At 50.0% G+C, this 24,157-nt stretch overlaps 1 protein-coding gene across 2 annotated transcripts; it reads left to right on the top strand.

Annotated features, from left to right (window-relative positions):
* Irf8 (interferon regulatory factor 8) lies at positions 1-20,347 on the top strand. 2 transcript variants are annotated; one of them, XM_013115719.3, is made up of 10 exons: positions 16-81; positions 2,749-2,818; positions 3,414-3,588; positions 7,134-7,317; positions 9,801-9,889; positions 10,622-10,727; positions 11,822-11,869; positions 17,201-17,581; positions 17,942-18,057; positions 18,548-20,347. In XM_013115719.3, the coding sequence occupies exons 3-10, from the start codon at positions 3,415-3,417 to the stop codon at positions 18,722-18,724; spliced, it is 1,275 nt and encodes a 424-aa protein (XP_012971173.1). In that variant the 5' UTR covers positions 16-81; positions 2,749-2,818; position 3,414; the 3' UTR covers positions 18,725-20,347. The 2 variants fall into 2 exon arrangements, with proteins under 2 accessions (XP_005073161.1, XP_012971173.1); XM_005073104.4 differs by lacking the exon at positions 2,749-2,818 and having other exon boundaries at positions 1-81.
* The last annotated feature ends 3,810 nt before the right edge of the window (positions 20,348-24,157 follow it).

Here is a 24,157-nt window from a genome sequence, read left to right as displayed (position 1 = left end):
CCCGCTTAAAGGGGCGCGTGCTTCGCCCCAGTAGCCGGCGGCCGGTCGCCGAGGCGCGGGCAGCGTGGGAACTGGCAGCAGGTAGGACGAGGCTGGGAGGGCGCGAGGGCCGGGGTTGTGTCTCTCCCAATCGCTCTCAGAAGAAGTGTGCAGCACGTTAGCAGGTGCCTGCTCCTGCTGGCTGCTTACAGTAACCACTACAATAGCCCCCCACCCCCACCTTTGCCTTAAAATTTGCCTGGTGGGCAACTTCATGATGAAGAGAAATAGTGACCCTCTGTATTTTTGTAAGACCTGCCAATTTCCGCGCAGCAGCCCTGTTACCAAGAGTCAACTATCCAAAGCAAGCGAGTGGGCTCGCCCAGGGGCCAACAGGCTTTGATTTTGACTAGTGGTGGTCCGATTGCCCAGTGATGCTGGACTTCTCTGACTGCGCCCCAGCTGGCTCGGTCAGGAAAGTCATGTGGGTCACAGCTCCCAGGACCGGTTTGCTGTGAGCTTGGCTCCAGGCCGTAGCGCAGACTTTTCCTGGTGAGAAGGGATACTTAGCCACAGCTGAAGGATTGGGGGTGGTGGTGTAGAAACTAATTAGAAACTAGCTATAAATATTCTAGAATTTTGAAATTGTTTCCTGTAGCTTGCCTTTTGCTGCTGCTGTTGTTTGTTTTGAGACAGGGTTTCACTACGTAGCCCAACCTCGTTTGGAAAACCTGATGATCCTCCTCCTGCCGTATCTTCCCGAGAGTTAAGATTTCAGACTGAACCACCATGCCCAATGATCCCCACTTTTTCTTTTAAAGCCAAAGATAAGAGCAGTTAGATGACAATTCTAGGTTTGTTCTTTTAAGCTATGGCAGGCTTCTTCACGAAGATCTGGGAGTGATTCAGTGGCTTGAGGAAGCTTGGGGACAGAAAGAGAAATGGCTGTGATGAGTTTCCGCTTAGTGGTAGCCAGAGTGGTGTCCAGAGCTGAATGAAGGAGACGGTGTGGGGTGAGCCCTGTTACACACGGCTGGTGCAGATGCTGACATCTGTGTTGGGTAAGCCTCCAGACCTGCTGTCACCTGCTTTGTGAGAAGCCTGGCCCCTCACACATTGCTCTGGCCATGGGTTAACTCTAGACAGATCTGGGCCAAGAGAGGGAATGCTACATCAAAATCAAGAAGAGGAAGCTATAATCATGTGAGCGTGTTTATAAATCATTACTGTCCATAGCTGTAAGAGGGCCAGGCTCTGCCTGCCCGGGACCTCGGACGTGACTGCAAAGGGAATAGGAAGGTTGGTTGTCCGTGTGCGGAGAGCAGGAACCCAGATGTGACTTTTGTTACCTCTGAGAGCTGGGCACAGTGCTGACAGTTTGTGTTGTGCCCAGGGGATGACTGTCCCTCCAAGTTTCTCCTCTTTTGAGTGAAGAGGAGGCTGGGTGAGAGGATTCTAACCTTTGCTTTCAGTGACCTCTCCTTTCTCTGTCACCCTCTAAGACAGGGGCCCTTCACATTCTGGGGTGTTGGTCATCTGAGGAGCCCTGAAGAGAAAGTTCCTTTTCTGGGGAAAGCTTCAGCCCTGCCAGCAAATTCTCTTTAGATTTCAGGAGGCTTAGGTGCCAGGGGCTGTGGTTTACAAATCCATCTCCAGGGGAGAAGTTGAGATGTCTTTTAATTGGCATATCTCAAACACCAGTCCCTCTGTTGTATCCTGAGCCCCCCACCCCCCTGCTCCTGCCCACACTCATCAACAAAAGATATGGTCATGTTGGGAGTTTCCTCTTCCCTAGAACAAGCTGTGGGAGCCAGCACCCTACTTGTTTTTTGGGGAGTACCTGGTGGCATTTTATTTCTCTCCTCAGCACAGTGGCCTTAGAATTCTGGGTTTCTTGAGATTTCCCCTCTTCCCCTGCTTTTCTGCTGAGGGTCCTCAGACTGAGGATCAAATGGCTTCCCAAGGTGAAGAGCAGAGCCCTTGTGAGGTCAGGGTTTCCCAGCCAAAGTGCTTGGGATGTGGCGCAGGCGGCAAGAGCACTTGTCTTTAGCGTGCACAAGTTCTGGGTTTAGCCCCGTGAAGCGGGGAGTGGAGTCAGGAGGATCAGGAGTTCACAGCCATCTTCAGCTACCGAGGGAGTTGGAGATCAGCTTGGGATATGTGACCCTGTTTCAAAAATAAAAACAAAAACTGGACAGCGCCAACTCCACTTCAGCCCTCATCCATTTCCAAGCTCACAGGTGGCAGCTGGGGGTGTTGGGTGGTAAAGCCAGAGGCAGCCCTGGAGAGATCTGAGCTCCCTTTCTCAGGACCTGCCTGCTTTCTCGAAGCCCCTGCCATGTGCAGTGTGGCCTGGAGTTTGTGACCTGTATGCCTCTTACCAGCAATCCTGACTACCGTTTTGCTTTGTGGGACATGCTGGCTCTGGATGTGACCAGGTTCTTGGGGACATCATGTCTCCTCATTGCTGATAACTTCTTTCTTTCCTGTCCAAAGAGGTCACATTTTTAATTGGAAGACTAGAAATGCTGTGTTCTAGTTTTTGAGGTGGGCGTCTGTCCAACTGCCTTGGGGATTTCCAGGCTGTTCTAGTAAACTCTGGCTGCAAGTCTCTGGGCACAATTTTTTCTTTCCCCAGGCTGCAGGGAAAGCTACCCGACAGTGCTGGTGAGAATGTCCAAGGGTGCTGCCATTAGATGTCTGGAGACGGTAGGGCCTGGAAACAGAGCCCTTGAGTTGGCTTTGAACTGTCCCTTTGCTCTCCTCTAGGGTTGGTCACAAGAGTCCCTGAGGATCTGTGTTACTGACGGAGTCCTCTAGGGCACGGGCCCTGATGCAGGTACTTTACACATGTCACCTAAACTGAATCCCTAACACTCCAAGGCCAAATGGCTTTCGGGTCACCCAGCTGGAACATGACTTATTCCCAGGGGGAATATGACTCTATACTCTTTTTTATTCTTGTTACCACTCCAACTAGGAAAGGACACCTGTAAGAGGTAGCCTTGAGGGTGTCCTCTTTCTCAGGTGGTGCTGGGGTCAAAGTCTGCCAGGGACAACAGCCCCCTGGACAGCAGTAGTTAGACTCATTCTCAGAGCAGTGGGCAGCTCATAGCAAGGTTCAGCATTATATGAGAGCGACTTCGTCCCAGTAGGTGCCTCAGTGTCTGGAATGGGAGGTCAGGGGAGAGCTGGAACTCACAGCCAGAGCTGTGGGTGGGGCACATCTTTGGACAGGCAGCTCTGGATCCTTCAGGCTTTCAGTTTTCATTTAGGTTTAGGGTCATAGGGCACCACTGTTTTCTCTTGGCACTGGCCCAGATTTCTCCCAAGTCAGCACCTTTGTGTGGATCTCTGATCTTCCTGTCAGTTTTGGGGTCATTGTGACTCATGTTGTCACGTTTGATCTACTAAAAGATTTGTTTCGTTCCAAGGATGTGTGACCGGAATGGCGGGCGTCGGCTCCGGCAGTGGCTGATTGAGCAGATTGACAGCAGTATGTACCCGGGGCTGATATGGGAAAATGACGAGAAGAGTATGTTCCGTATCCCTTGGAAGCATGCTGGCAAACAGGATTACAATCAGGAAGTGGATGCTTCCATCTTCAAGGTAAAGGCCCCTGAGTCCCCACGCGGTGGTTTCTGATTTCGCTCTGGTTCTGGAGGTACTTAGGAGCGTCCTGATGACTAAACAATTAACCCAGTGTTTTAAGGGAAACACTGATTGAGGAGTGCTTGGATCTGGTATGCTCCCCCATGAAGTCAAGTGTGCTGTTCCCACCTGCTTGCACCCCTTTGCCTCGATGTACTGCCAGACTCTGCTCAGTGCTCCAAGGAAGGCTTCAGGCTTTACTCCTTCCACGTGTGATTCCTTGGCATGACAGGGCCAGCTAGGAGGGTGACAGCCTTCCATCATTGCTTCTGGGTCAGGGTTCGAAGGGCATCCTGAGCCTGTACTTGGTGGTTCCCTTTCTGAGAGGAGTAAGCGCTACCACTGAGGGCAGGCCAGGCAGCTGCGGTGAGAGTCAGCTTGAACTGTTCTTTTTTCTCATCTCCTCCTGTGTGGCAGGTGGTAAACCTGTTTGCATTCTGTAGTGGCACTGAGAAGAGAGGTGGCTTCTCCAGGGTTTCATAACCCCTGTGTGATATAGCCAGCATCTGGGATCAGGTGGTTTGAGGTCTTAACCCTTTATCGTACTGAGAAGTAGGGTGATTTCTCCCTAAGGATCAGCCCAATCCAGCTCTGTAGGCAGGTTGGGTCAGGAGATCCCCTGTGGGTTGTCATAGTCACCTAGGGGTGTTTCTAAGGTCCTAGGGATCTACATTCTACTCTGGAAATTTCAGAGCCGTAGGTGGTGGTCAGCCCAAACTTTACTGAGCAGCTGCGCTTTGGTGGTCTGACCCAGAGCCTTTAGTTCTCTTGTGTTCTGGGGAGCTGGGTGTGGGGAGGATTGAACTGCCGAGGACCAGAAGCTGACTAAAGACCGTGATCAAGTGGCAGCATAGTCTGCAGAGACTTGCACTGCCAACACTGTCCTGGATGCTGCACTCTGGGGCACAGCCTCCCCTTTGAAATGAGAACCTTGAAATGAGCTGGTGATGACTAGCATTGACACTGAACCTGAGGCACAGGGTATTGGCAGAAAGGCCATCATGATTCTTCCAGAGAAAGGGTAGAGTACTGGACCAGGGGTCTCACTTGTTGCAGGAGATAACAGGTCTCTCTTCAGCCAGTTCCCTGCTTCAGCAAACCAGAAGTCCTGAAATAAAGCCCCAGATTTATGTATCTTATGCAATATTCCTCACGGCCAGCAAGCCGTTTCAACAGCATTGAGAAGAATGCGCAAGATTCCCGATGTTTCCGTTGGTTACGCAGTCGCTCTGTGTGGCAATCTGAAATGAGACAACAATCTCGGCAGGAATGGTGGGAGACAAACGGGTGCCCACCAGATGGGGAGGCGAGCAGGGGTGGGGAGGGAGGGACAGCCTGGGAGGCACAGAGCAGAGAGGGGCTTTTCTAAGCTCTTCTGTGTGGGCTGGGGTGTCTCTGCATCATCAGCCAAATGCATCTTGGCTGTTGAAAGGACTCTGCATTGAGACCTTGGGTCATTAGAGCCATCTTAGGGACTTTTTGGCTAAGTAGGAAACATTCTATTCTCAGACAATTAAGCCTTTAAAAAATGTAGGTGTTAAGGAAAAAGTATATGCTTGCTTTTCTACTGGGGAAAGGGATTATACCAGAAAGCCCAGTGCTATCTGCAGGCACTGTCTTGAGGCCTGCTTCCTGTGTAGACCACAGATGGAGAATGAAAAAGACACTGAGCTTACATCAATCAGGCAAGGGCTGAGATTCCCTGGGCCCTGCTGGTGATAGGTCTCACTTAGTTACCCAATGCACAGAAGGCCTTGCCCTGCTGGTGATAGGTCTCACTTAGTTACCCAATGCACAGAGGGCCTTGAAGGAAGACATGGGAATACTTTTTATCTTATTCTATTTTGAGTCTGGGTCTTACAAAGTTCAGACCGATCTCAAACTGGCTACGTAGCGGAGGATGACCTTGAACTCCTGATCCTCCTGCCTCTACCTCCCAAAGGCTCAGATTACTGATATGGGCCACCATACCTGGTTTATATGGTGCTGAGGTACATTCCCAGTGTATCTCAGAATACTTCTTGACCATGGAGTCTGATTTGATGGTTGGGACTCCAGGCCTTCCTCACAGAGGAAGCATGCACACAGAATGAAGGAATGGACAGGTCAGCTCTGTTGAGGCACCGCAGTTCCCCTGTGTGACTGGGATGCTGCTGTGGCCTCTGTGCCTCCTCAGGTGCCACTGGAGTGTGGGTTCACTCAGTGATTTAGAGAGGCGGTCTTCACTCCCATGGTAGATGTTCTGGATTGCTATATCCATGGGGAGATACTGCTGGAAAATGCTTTAGGCAGTGTGTAGGATGGTCCTCACTGTGGGGACCACGCTCAGCATCAGAGGCAAAGAGGCAGAACCTTCTAGCAATTACAACCCTGAATCACTGTTACAGCCTGCCAGTTGTTCTTTTCTGATTTTGAATTCACAACAGTTCACAAGTCAGTATGTGGCCATCAGTGCAGTTTGTAATAAAGGCCAGAGTTGGAAAACATCTACTTAAAAAATACTTCTATAAGTGAGTTTGCAACTACATCAGAGAGGAAGTGTCCACTCAGGCTCAGTGGTAGGAATGTTCTTCCAGCTCTTGCTGAGCCGAGATACAGTATCTGGAGTCGATAGTTCAGAGAGCACTGACCTGGAACCTAAGTGTTTCCCGGAACTGTGCATGTGTGCTGTTCCCCGGAACTGTGCATGTGTGCTGGGTATGTGCCTTTGGAAGCCAGAGGTCCATGTGGGGTGTCTGTGTCTGTCACCTTCCAGGCAAAGGACCTGACGCTCACAGATTAGGCTAGATTGGCTGCCAGTGAGCCTTAGGGATTCTTCTGTCATCATGTCCCCATTGCTTGGATCATAGGCACACATACCCAGCTTTTTCTGTGGGTATTGGGGATTTGAACACGTTTGCATGGCAAGCACTGTATTGACTGAGCCTCTGCTTTGAATTTTTGGTCTATGCTTAGATCATAAGCTTTGGGCAGATCAGAAAAGTTAACTATTAAAATAAAACTATTTAGAAAACAGAGACACTTAACAGGGTGAACAATTTGTTGCTTTTTAAATGGCCAGAATCATGCAAAAAATGCAAAACAAACTTTCTATTAAAAGGAAAGACCTGTGATCATATTCAGACTTTTTCATATGTTCCTTTTTTATGCTCAGGGCTTTATTTGAAAAAAGTCTTTGTTTTGACCATTCTAGTGAAGCCATGCACACCTTCCTCTTTAAGCTTCATGACCTCAAGCCAGAGGAGGACTTTGCCAGAGATGCATCCTAGGGTGTGGGCAGCCTGGGGCCTGGGTTCAAATTCTGGCTTTGCTGAGAGTTGCTCTGGTCTGTTCGGATACAGTAGACAAAGTGGTCTTCCTGGAGCCCCATTGAGTGCTGACCTTGAACAAGGGTTGATGGCCAAGAAAGTCTCTGGGGAGTTGGGGTGTGCAGTCTTGTCTTCATGTTGAACTCTGTGGTTTGTGTCCCTCTGTTTTTACTGTGTTTCTCTTTCTTTCTTCAGGCCTGGGCAGTTTTTAAAGGGAAGTTTAAAGAGGGGGACAAAGCGGAGCCGGCCACGTGGAAGACGAGGTTACGCTGTGCTTTGAACAAGAGCCCAGACTTTGAGGAAGTGACTGATCGATCCCAGCTGGACATTTCCGAACCATATAAAGTTTACAGAATTGTCCCCGAGGAAGAGCAAAAATGTAACTATCTGTTGGGTCCAGGAAGCCTTCCAGGACCCTCCCTCAACTTCTCCCTTCTGCCCCGATGAGCCCTTGGTCTCCACAGAGCAGGCATGCCACCCACAGGGTTTGGGTGCCTGGTTTAGCTAAACAAAGTTGTTCTTTCTTGTATAAGCAGACACAGGGAGCTGGTCTGCTGACCTCACAAGCCATGTGCTGTCAAGTGGCAGCTTCCTGCAGAGGGAGTGGCCACATGGAGGCCGGGAAGGGTAGTCTGGGTCATGGCTCAGAGCATTCTGGGTCATGGCTCAGAGCAGGAGCCTAGCAGAGCCCCTGGAGCTCAGTGTAAACTCCCCTGAATAGGTGTGAAGCTCTGCCATAACATAGCATATGATGCAGAATTCCCTTTTGCTTTCTAGAAGTTTACAGAGGAGGCTGGGGAAGATCTAGTGGGCAAGGAAGGCTTGGGTCTCAGAGCTGGGTGAAACGTTCACCAGTTAGACAAGACTGCAGCAGTAACCTTACTGATGGCCGTGGTGTGTGACTGCTCTCAGGGATAACATCATTCCTGAGGTATCTTCCAGCAGTGAAATCCTAAAAGCACCTGTAAAGGAATGAAAGTAGGGACAGCACAAACCTGCCACACTGCATATGCCTGTGCTGTGGTCAGACATCACTAATCAATCAGAATGTACTGAGCTCAGTGCTAACCTCAGAATCCTTTTAAACTCATGTCCTGTGCAGAATCAGAGATGTTTAATCTCCGTCATGAGTTTGTGAGGTTCTTTGAAAGCCTTGGTTTTCACACTACTCACTTCACATGCACGTAAGAATATTGTGGAGTTGTGACTTTTTCTTTGGAAACTTAACAGCAGTCTGGTAACAGCCAAAACTGTGCAACAGTTCTTAGGACTGAACACAGATTCTGGGTTTGCCCTCATCCTTTGGTGGGGTTATTAAACAGCAGGCATGCAACTTTTTAAAAAGTAAAAATCTTGACTTAAACATATACACAGTGAGCTGTTGTCAGAATGTATGTCACACACCAGGGAACTGATATGGTGACAAAGCCTGTCAGAATATGAAGCACTGATATATTTAGTCTGTTAGGGAACGGAAGTGTGTTGGTGTGTGTGTGTGTGTGTGTGTGTGTGTGTGTGTGTGTGTGTGTGTGTGTGTGGTCCCAGGACTCAGGAGGCCAAGGCAGGAGGTTTGCATCCTTAAAGCCAGCCTGTCTCAAAAGCAAAACAAAAATCCCCCAAAGAGGAAGCTGAGCCAACTGATGCTTGACTGGTACAGGTGGTACCACTGAGGTTGGCAGTGTTGTACGATCTGGTCACTTGTAGTCTAGTCACCTGCAGATGGATATCTGGTTTCATTCACTCAGAGCCCTAACAGCTGACAATGGTAAGGCTTACACAGTGACCTTTCTTAGAAGAGGCTCATGGCTCCTGGGGCCTGGTCCATTCTGTGCTGCCTATGGAAGGTCGAACGGCATCAAACAGCTTTAATTACTGCCTGCTCTAGACTGTCTTCACAGTGATTTGAAGCAATAGGGAAGTTTCTCTTGGTGCCCCCAGGATCAGCCAGGCTTGACCGGGTAGATGACCCTGACTTGTTTATAGCGTGGGTGGAGTCCCATCACCTGCAGTGTTGGGGGTGAAGGAGCAGCAGGCTCTTGAGCAGAGGAACACAGCATTTGCATACTGTTTGTTCTGGTATACTGTACTATGAACTTGAGTGATTTGCCAGCCTCTCTGGGGGCCCTTCTTGCTCTCTGCTTGCTCCAGCAATGGCTTCTAAGTGAATCCCTGCATGTGCATGAAACAGTAGGGAGACTGTACAGGTCCCTGGGATTGGGGGGTTCTGTCATGGGTTTTGATCAAGCTGTCTCTCATAGAGACTAACCTTCCAAGGCGAATTCTGATCAGGGAAGAGGTACAAAGTGGGCCAGAAGCCATGTGGACCCATATGCTAGCAGATAAAAGCATTGGGTTCGCTGGGAGGCACGTGGAGGCTGTGAAACAGGGCACATACGTGACTTTACCATGTGGCAGAGGTGTGCACATACACACATGCATATTTGGAGAGAACAAAAAGATTTCCTGATGCCTGACTCCCCATCTGCCAGGATATTTTCCAGTAAGTCTCTGGATGTTTTCAAATACCTGGACTAGCAAACTTATCTTCAATATGTAGGCAGTGAATGTCTGCTATAAAATGTGCCAGGCAGATCTCAGATAGAAGGAAGAAAGCAAAGTCTGGTCCTTGTCCTTTAAAAGCCTGGTGTTTACAACCCCCAGCACCCACTTCTCTCTTTTGACTTGGCTGATCAGATGACCGGGCCATGAGAAGGCTCTGCTGAGTCTTTCCCAAACTTTCTAGCAGCTGCTAGTCAGAACCAGTGAGGACACTCACCACTTCTATTTCCTTAATTCAGCATTTTAAAAAAGGTTGCAATGCTTGGCTGCCCTGGGTCATGGTGTCCATCCCCTTTCCCATAGGCAAGCTGGGCGTGGCACCTGCAGGCTGCATGAGTGATGTCACGGAGATGGAGTGTGGTCGCTCTGAGATTGATGAGCTGATCAAAGAGGTGAGTGGGACCTCCCAGACATCTCCCCGGGAGGGGCAGACATCACTTTTACCCCTCACAGGCTTTGAGAGCCTTAGGCTCTCCAGGGATGTGACACTCCTACCTGAAGAGGCAGAGTGAGGGACTCTCTGGCCGCTTCCCCAGGCCAGCCTCCTTGTACTGGTCAGGCCTTGCGTGTCCTGATTCCTCCTGTGGGCCTCCAACAAAGCTTTGTTAAGCTCCAAGTTTACTTAAACATGTTGAATAGTGGCTTTGAAAGTCACCATGTGGTGTTAACCTTGCTTCTCAGCCCAGCTTCAGAAATAGAACATGACCTTCTCCATTACTTCTGGTCATCCAATTGGTTCTCATGGCATCTATATGGCTTGTTTTTTAACACACAAAGTTTATTCCTGAATGGGCCATTGGAATTGGATGACTGAGACCATTGGGATCCACTGATTGGGCTGGGGACTAACTAGTGACCCAGTGCTCACCTGGAATGCATGAAGTCTCCTGGTATCAAAAGACTGGAGCTTTTTGTATCCTTGACAATCCTGGCTAGACTGCCAGCCCGGTGGGTTTGTAGTCTGGGGTCTTATGAATTGCAAAGTGAAGTTCAGGTTCTGTCTCATGAGATAAAGGTGGCTTTAGTTGTTTATCTGATATTGGGTTTTACAAACATGGGCTTAGGGGAGGGCTGTGCTGGAGACCTGTCACTCAACCGTTATTTTCTGTCACCTGATCCTGCAGCCTTCTGTGGATGAATACATGGGTTTGACCAAAAGGAGCCCATCCCCACCAGAGGCCAGCAGGAGCCAGGTCCTTCCTGACTGGTGGGTCCAGCAACCCAGTGCGGGTGAGTGTGGGTGGCCAGCACTGCCAGCCATTAGGCACTTTGTGTTATAGTTGAGGGTACTTGACACTGTTAGGCTCTATGTCCTGTGGAAGGTCACTGAGTCCAGATGGGTGAAAAATTTAGCATGAACCGAGTTAGCCAAGCTGTAGCCTCCCAGGGAGGCACAAGTATCTTGGTCTATAACAGGTAGCTATGCATGACCACTCTCCTCCCATACCCCCAGGAAGTTGAGAGAAGGAGTCTGCTGAAATCCCCAAGACTCAAGAAAGGCAACAGCTCTCGGCCACCCTGCTTCTCTTTCCCAGCTCGTCATTAGGTTTGCTGTTCTGTTCAGACATTCAGGACATTCCCAGACCCAGAGTGACCCTGAGCTTCTAGAGAGAAGAGAGCCCAGTCAGGGCAATAGCTTGGAACCACATTGGGCAGTTGCATGTCTTGGTGGTGCCTCCATTTACTCAACCATAAATTGGGGATACCAGTACCTGCTTAGTGGAATTAGAAAGTTAAATGAGGGACTCACACTTTTGTTAGCATCTGGTGGGTATACACAGGCTGTAGATGTTTAGAGGATCATTCACCTGGTCCTCTACTACAGTGTGAGAGCAAATTCTATGGCTCATAGGCACCTTGGCTTCCTCCTTTGCCTCTTTCCTGCTAAAATAGGAGCTGCCAGAAGGTCTTAGTTGGCTCTGCAGGCCTATGCGGTTTCTAGGCTGTGGGTGTTAGTGTCTTGCAAGGGGCCCTGTGTTGAGCGATGCTTTTGGGAAAGCTGCTTGGGATCCCAGGCCCACATGAGACAAGCCCTGGTTGTTGTGTGTAGTCCAGTGGCATTTGGGCCAGGCCTTTGTGGTAGGAAGGGGGCATGATCCTGTGGATTGCTGGCACAAGGACAGGATCCCAGAGCGCTGAGAAAACCCTTTACCCTGGTGGGTTTATGTGTTTGTGAGCCTGCGAGCTCATATAGAGTGGGATCTGCCCATTGGCATCAACACCACCATCATCGGTGTCCCATCTATACCTAAGGTACATTTGGGTCACTCCCTGCTCATAGAACCAGCTCAGGTGAGAATATACTTTCTTTTCTCTGCCTATAGGCCTGCCACTGGTGACCGGGTATGCCGCTTATGACACACATCATTCAGGTACCAGGGTGTTCTGCATGGGTGGGCATGGCACAGTCTTTGTTTGAAAATAGTCTCATGATCTGGGTGGGGTCATGAGGTCCCATGGACAAGAGTGGCCTGGGGGTAGGCTTTGAGGACTGCTTCCTCCTCTTCATTCTGTGTGATTTGGGAGCAGGCAAGTGGCCCAGCTTTGTTGAACACCTCCCTGAGGTGGCCATAGTCAGCCCAGAGGATCTTCAGAGGCAGCGGTGCAGAAGAGAATGTAGGCTGCCCTGCTGCTTTGGCCTTTTGAAGCATCAAGTTCCTCATGTGTGAAATACTGTGAGAATCTCATGTGCTACACCGTCACTAACACTGTCTAGTAGGGATATGGCTGTTCAGTGTCACTTGTGCAGGGTCTTTGACCTCCTCTCACCTCCAACTCCATAGTGAGAGGTATGATGATGGTTGTCCTGATGCTGATGGCACTGATGGCTATGGTGATGATACTGATGGTGCTCAGTGTATGGGTGATGCTGCTGCTGCTGCAGATGATACTGATGGTGATGTTGTGGATCTTTGAATTCTCCACTTCTCTCTATGTGTCTTCTGATTGTCTTGTTGTCTGTGGTCTGCGTTACTTTGTCTCTCTGTTGTGTGGGTCTGATGCCTCTCTGTCCCTAATGAAGTGCTTTGCTGTGTGTTTATTTAAGGCACAGAAAACACAGCATGTGAAAAGACTGAGGGATTCTTTTTTTTTTAAACAGAGATTTTGAACAGAGTTTTACAAGGGAAGAAGTTACTTTGCTGACCCCAGCTGACCCAGAATAGCTGATATGTTATTAATTTTTGTCCTCATTTTGCTTCTAACACTTATGGGATATTTGTTTTGTTTAAGGTTGCTTTTAATCTTATGGCTGCTTTCAGCAAATGATTACCACAGCATGCACACTATTCTGGGGTGTGGTCATGGAGGAGTACATCATTTAAGATTAAAGCTATTATTTAGCATGGATTGTAAAAGCTGATTGCATGGAAAATCCAAGGCATAGTAAGGTTGGTTACATTGTTTTCTTAAAGGCAGGTTAAACAGACAGAACCCAGTAGGGAGATGGATGGACGTCTCAAGGCAAATATTAACCTTGTTGCAGGGCCTATTAACTGCAAAAGTTCAATTTCTGAAGGCAAGAGGTGTTTCCAGAAAAAAGCTGTTTTCACAGGCAATGCTTCTGATGGTGGGATGGTACTGGCACTGACGATGCTGTTGGTTATGGTGCTAATGGTGATGGTGATGATGGTGTTAATGGTGTGATGGTGCTGGTGCTAGTAGTTCTGATTAGTAGTGATGGTAATAATGCTGACAATTCTGATAGTGATGGTGCTGAAGGCGCTTATGGTGATGATGCTAGTAATGACGGTAATGGTGATGATGGTGGGGGGGGTGTTTGCAGTGCAATTTTGGGTGCCAGGGTTAAGTCTGACACTCTTGTGGGCTCTTTTCCACCCATGCCTCCAACCTCCTCTAGGTTACGGGGATAGGTTATTTCCCATTTCACAGGTTCTGGGTGGTGAGGCTGATAGGCCCCAGAGTGGGGATCTTGCTCCTGGTGTCCCATCCTCACTGCTGCTTGCTGTGGGACGAGTGGCATCTCTGTACATTCCCAGGAGCCACCATATTGTCTGGTTTCATGGCAGACTCAGTAGAGCTCAGGAAGAAGCATGCCCTGGGGACCATCATGGGGGCAGAGGCAGGTGCTCACCAAGTAAGAAAAATACAAAGGAAATGATGCTCTATCTAGTACCTGCCTGTGTGCTGGGGTCCTTCTAGATCTGGCCATACATAGAGACTCTAGCTTGTTCAGGTTTCCAAAGGCAGCTGCCTCCCAGCCTGTTCTCAAAGCCATCTTAACCCACTCACAGGAGGCCCGGGGTCATGGGCTGAGCCTTTGGCCTTGTCAGTCTTGGGTTGTGGCCCTTGCAATCTGCTGACCAGTGCATTCTGGGGACCATGTTGGCTGGGTCCAGACCTCTGGCCATCTGAGTGAGAGGTAAAGTTAGGCTGTTAAGAGGAAGTGTCCTTGAGCCATGAAGAGCTGTCTCAGCATATGTGAGGAAAGCAAGGAGTCCCCGGCCACTGCTGGGAACCTATACTCTGAGCTCCTCTTCCAGAATCCAGGTCACAAACCCTGTCTCTGTAGATAAGCCACAGGCAGGGCTCCTGGTTTCCTGACTACAGACACACCAGAGAGTGAGATGGGTGGAGAGGAACAGCAGGGAGATTGTGGCGCACTGTGGAGAGCCTTGGCCTTAAGGGCTACCCCATGCGTGGTAGCTGCCTCCCCGTGGTAACCAGTGTTCTGGGCCTTCAGATCTGGCTAGGATGGACTTCGTACTTATCAGAAAAATCTAGAGGTCTGGCTGTTAAAACTTTTTTGTTTTTTGAGGCAGTCTTAATGTATAGCCTGGGATGGTTATGACTCTCAATCCTCTTGCCTTAGGCTTTGGAGTGCTAGGGCGGGAGCCACCTCTCCTTATTTGCGTCCACCCCCAAGTCTCTCTCAGTGCCCCCTGCTATCCGCCCTCCCGAGGCTGCCGGTTCGTTCCCAGCCTGTGTGTATCCAATGAATGGGTCAAAGGCTTTTTGACTTGTCTTAGCATTTCAGAGTGAGCCAGAGCCTTCCTGCTGTGGGGAGCAAGACCAGGCTCCTCACAGAACAGCTGGACTGGCAGGGCCTGCACCTTCCTCTCCTCAGCCTCCCTTCCTCATCTGCAAAATGGCTGCAGTGACCTGTAATACATGGCAGGGGTTCAATGTGTGGATGGGCCCAAAGCACCTGTCTCAGTTCCTGTTACAATCCTTGCAGACCAGGGTTTGTGGTGCACGGTCTCAGGGGACTTATTTGTGGACCATGTTTCCCCAGCTCCTGTGGTCTCACAAAAGCCCCCCACAAAGCTGGTGCTATTGCCACCTCTACCTTGTTGATGAAAAGCAGACACAGAAGGGTGAAGTCCCTTGCCTCAAGTCACACAGTTGTAAGGAAGCAGTGCTGGAATTCTGTACTGAAGTTGATGCTGCTGATGTAGATGGTGCTGATGGTATACATGGTGCTGATGGTGTAGATGGTGCTGATGGTGTAGATGATAGTGCTGATCCTGATTTTATGATATTAATGGTGGGCCTGGGATCACCCATGGGGTGAGCTCCTGGTGTTCTCTGTGGATGCATCTGAAGCAGGCTTAGGCTGCATCTGGATTCTTAGACTTGCATTGCAGCATGGAGAGCATTGGCCAACTGCTTCTCCTCTGCATCTGCACTTGTCACTTGTGAGGTGTGGCAGCTTGTCACCCACGCTCCTTCCACCCATCCCTTCTCCAAAGTGAGAAGGCGTGGGGTCGCTGAGCCAGTCCTGTCTGCATATCTCTGAGACATTTTGCCGTTCCTGGGGGTGACCACAGTGTGAGCACAGGTTGCATAGTGGACACAGGATGCCGTGTGAGCACAGGGTACAGAGTGGACACGGGGAACATAGTGGACAGAAGGCACGGTGTGGCACAGGACACAGTGTGAGAGGCAGATGCAATGCTGGGAGCTCCATTCACTTGGAATGCATTCCTGAATTGTGCCAGGGCTCAGAGGGGATGTGTCAGTTTGTTGGTGATGCAGACACAGAGGGCACTCACATGGCTGGTGGGGAGTACAGGGAGTAAGGAATACGGACACTAGTACTGCCACCTAACTGCTGACCAAGCTAATTTGGGCCTCAGTTTCCCCAAATGTGAACTTGGTGACCTGAACCAAAACAGCTGACTCAGGTGACTCTCTCACACCACGTAACTGCAGCAGGGAACAATGAAGTCTGCGGACAGTGGTGGGCGCTCTAACTGATGGAAGGGTCTGAGGATTCCACATGTGCAGCAGGGTTAGCCCTGGCACCCAGGCCCAGGGTCCTGGTGACTGTACAGCTCTAGGACACTAGAGGTTTGGGGGCTATCAGCTTCTGTGGCTCCAGAGCGAAGCCTGGGCTGGTGTGGTGAGAAGCTGAGGAAGCATAAGGCTGCTATTGGTGGAAAATTCTGTTTGAAGCAGTTGACAGCATCTCCCGCGTCCCACAGCTCTGGAGTGTTCTCTTCACTCCTGCAGTAGCTCAGGGTTTCCCTAGCTCCCGTCATGGGAGCCCCACCTCCGCACTGGCTGTCAGTCAGGGACTGCGGGGCCTCTCTCTGCATTGTCTCAGTTCCTGTTACAATCCTTGCAGACCAGGGTTTGTGGTGCACAGTCTCAGGGGACTTATTTGTGGACCATGTTTCCCCAGCTCCTGTGGTCCCACTTGTCTTGTCTTTCCACTATGTCTGTTTATCTGGAACGCTGTGCCTGTAAGAGGACACCAGCACCACCTGTTATACAGGAAGCCAGAGGTGGAAGCAAATGAAAGTCAACAAAAGCAAACTACAGAGTTGGTAAATTTCCAGCCTCATGGCTCAAGTTCAAAGTCTTCCTCCAAAAAGAGTGTTGGGACTATTATGGTCTGTTGGTGCCAAAATGAAGCTTTTCTTTTTCTTTTAAATTGTATTTATTTGATTAGTTTACATTTGTGGTGCTGAGGCTGTAACCCAGGACTTTGCATGTGTGAGGCCAGCATCCCACACTGAACTGCTCTCTGGGTCTTTAGCTGACAGAGTGAAGGGATGGTGGAGGTGTAGCCTGTCACAGCTCCCTCCTGTGTAGCTCCCAAGGACAGCACTTCCAGGTCTTTCTAGAGGACAGGCTGTGTGCAGCATTTTACAGAGGGTTTCAACCTGAATCCGGGGAATCCCAGGTCACCATGTGTTGTGAAGATGATATTGTGATGATCATACCTTCACAGGTGGTATTTCTTCCCATCGTGAACGTAGGCCACTGAGTCCAGGGTGACAAAGGAACCAGAGCCACAGAGCACTTCATGAGAAATAACATAGGCTATGCCTGCATGGCTTGAACTTGGTGCGGTTCCCAGGCTTTACTAGATCTTGTGTGCATGAAGGCATGTTCACGTGTTGTGCTTATGTGTGTATAGATGCATGCATATATGAATGCATATTCATATGTGTGTGTTCATAGGTGTGTGTGTATACCAGAGGCCAGTGTTAGGTATCATTTCTTGGGCACTGTCCATCTTATTTTTTGAGACAGGGTCTCCCATTGGCTTGGATCTTACCAAGCAGGAGAGACTGGCTGGCCAGTCAGCCCCTGGTGTTGGTCTTCCTCTGCTACTCAGGTGCTGGGATTACAAGCAAGCAGCACTTGGAAGGGGGGATAGAGCCTTTGGGAAGGAGAACCTGGGGCTCCCCCTCTGCCAGCCCCTGACTGCCTTGTGTTGTCCTCCCCAACAGCCTTCTCCCAGATGTTGATCAGCTTCTACTATGGGGGCAAGCCCGTGGGCCAGGCTACCACCACCTGCCCTGAGGGCTGCCGCCTATCCCTGAGCCAGCCAGGGCTTCCCAAACTGTATGGGCCCGATGGCCTGGAGCCGGTGTGCTTCCCAACAGCCGACACCATCCCCAGCGAGCGGCAGAGGCAGGTGACCCGGAAGCTGTTTGGACACCTGGAGCGCGGTGTGCTCTTGCACAGCAACCGCAAGGGTGTGTTCGTGAAGCGGCTGTGCCAGGGCCGCGTGTTCTGCAGTGGCAATGCCGTGGTGTGCAAGGGCCGTCCCAACAAGCTGGAGCGGGATGAGGTGGTGCAGGTCTTTGACACCAACCAGTTCTTCAGAGGTCAGTACTGAGTCTCCTGGCTGCCCTGGCCCTAACGTTCACACCCACCCATGATCCCACCTCCATCGTGGACGAAGTTCACTCTTGCAGGGGTTGAGGGCTTTGGCAATGGGGAACCTTTTGAAGCCTGACCTGCACATTCTCCCTGAGCAGCCTTGGAACTGCTTAGAAATGCAGAGTCCAGGGCCTCAACCAGCCCAAACTCAGCTCGTTTACCTTGGCAGGGTCCTTGGGGAGGTGGCACGATTTAGTGTGTCTAGTCCTCAGCCTGTGGGCTGCAGGTGGCTCCCTTCCAAGTTCTGCAACCTATCCCGGACCCTGACTACCGCTCAGAGGCTCACTGGCTTCGCATTCTTCCAGAACTGCAGCAATTCTACGCCACCCAGAGTCGCCTTCCTGATAGCAGGGTGGTGCTGTGCTTCGGGGAGGAGTTTCCGGACACAGCGCCCTTGCGCTCCAAACTCATTCTGGTGCAGGTGAGAGCTAGTGGCGTCTGTCCTGTGCCCAGGCATCCTCACCCTCATTTATATGGGGCCAACTTTATCCCAGGGTGAGAAGAGACAGCAAGGGCTGCTAATCCCACCTTTGTGACCAGGGCCGAGGCGAGAGAACAAGACCGCAAAGGGGTCTTATCATCTCTGCATTTTGTCTTCCTGTGTTGGGACTATCTTCGTCTGTGTTTTCCTCCCTTTCTCCTGCTTTCCCTTCCTCCCTTCCCCTGTTCCTTCCTCTTCAGAAAATCTTCATCTGTCCAGTGGCCCTAAGGTCTAAGTGACAGATTACAGTTTTGTAGGCCCTTATTTGATTATGATCAGAGCAGTCCTGGGAGAACACTCAGCAGCGTTCAGAAGTGCCGTCTGTCTGGCTCCTTCTTGTCACTGAGGGGATCAGAGGGCCTGTGGTGGGGTGGAGGAAGGCCCCGTTCTCTTCCCACCTCTTTTCTGACTTCGCACATGGCCCTTGCAGGTGGAGCAGCTGTATGCCAGGCAGCTGGTGGAGGAGGCGGGCAAGAGCTGTGGTGTTGGTTCCCTGATGCCAGCCCTGGAAGAGCCCCCGCTAGACCACACCTTGAGGATGCTCCCAGATATTTGTGCCTCACACCAGAGACCCTTTTTCAGAGAAAATCAGCAGATCACCGTCTAAGCCTCACCCTGGGCACTTGTCCGAGGCTCAAGCTTCACAATTCTGTGCCTGACAGGATTCTGATAGGATGGTACCCCCCCTGGCTAGGGTGGGCAGTGTCCTCCATGGGGCCTCCAGAAGCCCAGAGATGGACATGCTCCTGCCCAGGCAGATACCGGAAGTTTGCAGGGGCTGTGGCTAGAACCTGCGATTAAAACATTGGTTTCCCGACTTTTCCCTTTACCATTAATGGTTGTTCTTTCTGCATGTTGAAGTCACTTTGACAGTTTAAATTAGTCTGTGGCAATAGAGTCACCTTTGTCCTTCTCTGGCCGAAGGTAGAGATTTCTGACTTCCTCTGCTTGATTGTACACAATGCATCTTTTTACTGTTTAGCCCTTTTCTTTTTGTTTTTGGCCAGAAGGCTGAGAAAATACGTTGATACACTTTAAAAAAAAAACAAAAGAAAACAAAACAAAAAAACTTCTATAATGAGGTGGTCCCGGGTAGCCTCTGTCTCCTTTCTAAATGGTTTTCACTTTTTAAACAATATTTGTGTTTTCACATGCCCTACTTTGGACCTTTCCTGTAAAATGGGCAGATTATAAATATGAGTGTAGACACTGCTTGTGAACGTCATATGAATTTTGGTTACGGCTCATCAATTCACATGGCTCTGTATTAGCAGGGGTTTGTGTGGACCATGGTAGGACCAGGAACTATGGAGAGGACCCATCCATAGGCATCTCTCCCTTCTAGTGTCCCATTCCACACCTGGTCCTAAGACCCAGTGAAAATCAGTGTCCAGATTGCACGCTAGGATGGGTGCTCTAGGAAGTGCCCACCCACATACCAGAGAAAGGTACATGTCCTACATATCGCAGAACAGAATGCTCACCTGTAGCATGCTGAGCAGAAGCCAGGGTGGAAAACTTAGGGCATGGCTCGGCGACTGAAGCCCGTTTGTGCCCCCAATCTGGCTGTCCAGTCTAGTATCTACGTAATTTAAATCATGGGCTGGGGTGCCTCCAGAGCTGCTTTCTGTGGGAGTGAGCCACTGCCAAGGATTTAGTGTGGCTGTCAGTGCACAGCAGGTGCTGGTGCCAAGCCAGCACATGTGGGTGTAGAGAGCACCCTCTCCCTTCCATGCCTGTCTGGGCACAGGAGAGGCTTCCTCCATCTGTTTTCCTTTATAACCAGCTTGGGTCCCTCCTAATGTGCTCAGCATTCCACAGTGAGGGGCAGGGCTGTCGTTCTGAGAAGTGGGGGAAAGCATGAGGGTTCGAAAGACAGTCCCTGCCAACAAAGGGCTCGGCAGGCCATGCCTTACAACCCGAAAAGTCGAAGAACACGGAGAACTTCGTGGCTGTTGTGTGAAGGTGATGGAGGTGGGCCAGCTCAACAGATACGGTCGCCAGAGTATGTGACACCTGCAAACAGAACCTGGGGATGGCTTTTCCCCCTCGACCAAAGCCAGGAACATCCCTTCTGAAGCTAGGACAACCTATTTGCTGGCCACTTGTCACACGTCACCTCCTGCCTCAGTGAGTGCTAATGCACAAAATGTAATCCAAATATTTATTTTTGTATCCATTTAAAGTGTTGATATCATCCTTTATTAAAGTAAATTACTCTTTCATAAAATTGATATCTCTTTTTTTGTTTTTAAAAACCACTCTCGAATATAATTTTCATTAGATTGATTCCAGAATTTTTTTTATTTTGATTTAAAAAAAAAGACAGGATATGATTTTGTAGCCTAGACTTTGAGCTCATGGCAATCCCCTGCCTCAGCCTCCTGAGTGATGGGAGTACAGGCATGAGTCACTATGGCTTTGAGGATTCTTAAGGGAGGACTTTAAAGGAATAATGGACTGAGACTTTTAAGGATTTAGGGGGTTTGTTTTTTGTATTTTTGTTTGTTTTGGTTTTTGTCCCCAAGACAATGACAGAAATGTCTGGAGAATGGGACTGATGTGTCAAAGACCCTGGAGAGCATAGTGGACAATGTGTGCTGTTCAGTCAGAGGGCTGGTTGGGTTTCAGTGAGCCCAGGCTGTGTGAAGTGTGGGAGGCCATGGAGGAAGGAGATTGCACTGGTAGCACCCTTCTGGAAGTTTCTGGAAGTATTAGGGGGATAGTTACCAGTCATAGTGATGAGGTATGACCTTCCATTTATACACACATACTCATAGGGGACACAAGCCCAGTATGGCCCCTCACTGATTCTCTGTCCAGCCCAGGGGCTATTAGAGAAAAAAGCTCCCACTGCAGGTGGGCAGGAGCTGCTCCTCAGGGGGGCAGGGGCTGCTCCTCAGGGGGGTGGTTGCAGCCTAGCACATCCTGTCCCTGAGGTAATGCATACTAGCTACCTCTGCTTTCCTGGAATCCCTCAGAGACAAGGCCTGTTAGTCACAGCTCACAGATGTGGAAAGTGAGGCAGAGGTCCATGCTTGGCTGGCGTGAAGCCTTCTGGGAACACATTGAGAGGGAGGAGCCTCTGTGCAAGACCCTTGACCCAGAGGACAGCTGACCCCAGAGCCAAGGACAGCAGACAGTTCTACCCTGAGTCATGTTAGCTCCAGAGAGCTCCAACCAGGAATTCTGTTTATAAGCATCTCTTCTCTGAATGTGGAAAGCAAAGCCAGTCCAGTCCTAGTTTATGTCTCTCAGAGTTCAACTCCTGGGCAGAGAGCGGATGCTGCCTCCCTGAAGTGAATGAGGGAATTGGAGTCTCTGAAGGCTGGGGCCTCCAGGGACAAGACCTGGGTCCTCAAAGGAAAGTGACTTCCTCTGGATGGAGAGTGTTTGGCTCTGAAGGGAAGACCAGCTACCCTGACTCTTGGGATCATAAAACACTTAGGAAGCTGGCGTGTGTCATTGCCGCTTAGCTTACTAATGCCTGTGGGATCCATGGGGGAAGCAAGACAGTGACCCTGGAGACAAGCAGGGAGGGGCAGGGCGGGAAGGGCAAGGCCGGGGTGCACCTGCCGTATGGGGATTGGTTGGGCAGCTGGAGGGTAGGGGTAGACTATGTGGCCACAGGACAGGCTACGGTTCCACCCACTCAAAACTCACCAGCTGCTCATGCTTCTGACCCTGGGTTTCTGGGATTCAGTACCACACACCACGGAGCAAATGCCCTGACGCTCAGTAAATGGCAAAAAAAAAGTGCATTTCCATATATCACTCGTTTGTAATTAAGCTGTGAGTGATTAAATAGTTGCACTATTAATACTAAATAGTTCTTGTCAATGAACTATAATGCCAATGGTCAAACATGTGTGTCAATCAATAAGGTAATTGTGGGGTGTGGTGGTGCATTCCTGTAATACAAGCACTGTCAGAAGGTTGAGGCAGGAGGATGGTGAGTTTCAGATCACTCAGGGCTGCACATTGAAACATTGTCTCAAGAAACCAAGCCAAACCAAAACAATAATAATGGAATACTCAATTTTGCGATAAAGCAATGTATGAGTGTAGAATTATATGGTTTCCTTTAGTTATGGACACTGATTTAATTGTATATGATATTAGTGTGGTCATTTCAGAAAGCTGCAACTGTAAACAGTGATGAAATTGCTAAACTTCTCTCATGAAGTTACTTGCACAGGGTCTCAGCTAGCCTGGTGGGCCGCCTTGATCCCAGCTTCCTGCCCAGAGCCTTGAGTACTATAGTAGTTTTATTTTTACTTGTTTTTGAGAGAGGGTCTTAGTCTGTAATCCAGGCTGGCCTCAAACTTGTGTCAGTCCTCCTTCCTCAGCCCCAACTGCCTGTGAGGTAGGATGGCTCTGATGGTCACATGGAGGGGGTGGAAGGCCTATGAGGTGCTGCCTGTGATCCACATGGAAAGAAGGGTCCAAGGATGGTTCAGAGCTGCTGAGAGATGGGAGATCCTGGCTCAACCTTCTCCCAACAAGCAGCTGGAGCATGAAGGCCGTTCCACAGGTTTCTTTAAGCGGTCAGATGGACTTGCGCATTCTGCAGGAGGAGTTGCTGTGAGCGCCCCCCAGTGTGCTTTAGGCCAGCCTTTCCTATGTAGTGGAGGGAGAGGGGCAGGGAGGGAAGGAAGGGCAGAATCTGGGGTCTAGGATCACTTGGTGAGGGAACAGCTTTTGTGGATGCTGCCCAGTGAGCAGGGTTGGAGCACAGATAATAAAAGCCCAGAGACAAATACGGGGATTCATGCTGAAGATCAGAGAAGCAAAGCAGCCAAGCCACTAGCTCTTAGTCTCTACCTCAGACTGAAATGGCAACCCTGTCTTGAACAAGCCTCAGACTCCAGTCACAGACTGCTGCCTCTCCTCAGCATGGCTGGAGACAAATTCTCTCCTGAGACCCTTTGTTTCTCCTCTTAGACCTCTCAAATCCCAGGATTAAAGGCACGGCATCCCAGGAGCTGAGATCTTTGTGTGAGCTGTTTCTCTTTTAGATTGGATGAATTTCATGTGTGACCTTGAACTAACAGAGGTCTATCTACCTCTTACTCCTGAGTCCTGGGATTAAAGGTGTGTACCACCACCTCCTAGCTTCTATAGCTAACTAGTGTGGCTGGGTTTGCATGCTGAAATTATAAATAATATTATCACCACACAGGATCCTCCTGGTCCCTCCAGCATGTGCACATGGAGGGCTGAGTTCTGGAGTGACACTGACTCGGAGCTGTGTTACTGAGTGGGCTGAACTCAGAGAATTATGGGTCACACCCTTGTACTGAGGATCTGGTGACTATAACAACCCCTGATTTGCTTTTGTCTGAAGTATACGAAAAAGGAAATTTAAAAATTGCCCAAACCCCCAAAGGGACACAAGGGATCCCCACGGCAGCTCCTTGGCCAGCTTTGGGGGCGAAAAATCAAAGTCTCAGCTGCCCCAGCTGCCCCTTTCCTTCTTGCCCATAGGAAGGGTCTTAGTCTCCACAACGCCCTGTCTGTCTGTTGTGAGGCATTGAGCAAAGCAGGTTAGAGATGCCAAGGCCCGAATAAAGCTACTGTTGCCAGGGCCCCTGCGAATAAGACAGACTCTTACGATGGGAGCTCCTTCTAGATTTCTATCCAGGCCAATGCCCCAGGGTTGAGTTGGAGTCTGTGGAGAGGGACACAGACATTAGAGCCAGAAAAAAACAAATGATACCACAGAACAGGATTTAGTCAGGCTGAGATAGCTTCAAGATGGAAGCCAGGCCATGAGCCAACAAACGAGGGACTCTGAACGCTGAGAATGGCAGGGAAACAGGAGGAGGTTCTAGGAGGAGCTGCCATCCCACTTTGTGGTTTTGACCTTGAAGACTGTAAGTGCTCTTTTAAGGTACTAGTATGGCCATTTGTCCCACAGCCCGAGGAGAGCTGCACAGAGCCTCGATGCTCAGTGGAGACAGCCAGGACTCCCAGGATGTGGATTAGGGCCCTGCATTTCATGGTGGGTTGGACCATTCCCCTTTCCTCAGGACTCAAC

This window comes from Mesocricetus auratus, unplaced genomic scaffold (genome assembly GCF_017639785.1).
Source record: "Mesocricetus auratus isolate SY011 unplaced genomic scaffold, BCM_Maur_2.0 Super-Scaffold_6723, whole genome shotgun sequence".
Taxonomy (NCBI): Eukaryota; Metazoa; Chordata; class Mammalia; order Rodentia; family Cricetidae; genus Mesocricetus; species Mesocricetus auratus.
Note: the sequence above shows the minus strand (reverse complement) of the source record. Positions and strands in the feature narration are given on the sequence as shown.

Excerpts from the sequence above, each read along its gene's own strand:
- Irf8 (XM_005073104.4), top strand. The coding sequence starts at position 3,415 with ATGTGTGACCGGAATGGCGGGCGTCGGCTCCGGCAGTGGCTGATTGAG. Across the intron at positions 7,318-9,800 it reads CCCCGAGGAAGAGCAAAAAT|GCAAGCTGGGCGTGGCACCT; the intron begins GTAACTATCTGT and ends CCTTTCCCATAG. Across the intron at positions 9,890-10,621 it reads TTGATGAGCTGATCAAAGAG|CCTTCTGTGGATGAATACAT; the intron begins GTGAGTGGGACC and ends CTGATCCTGCAG.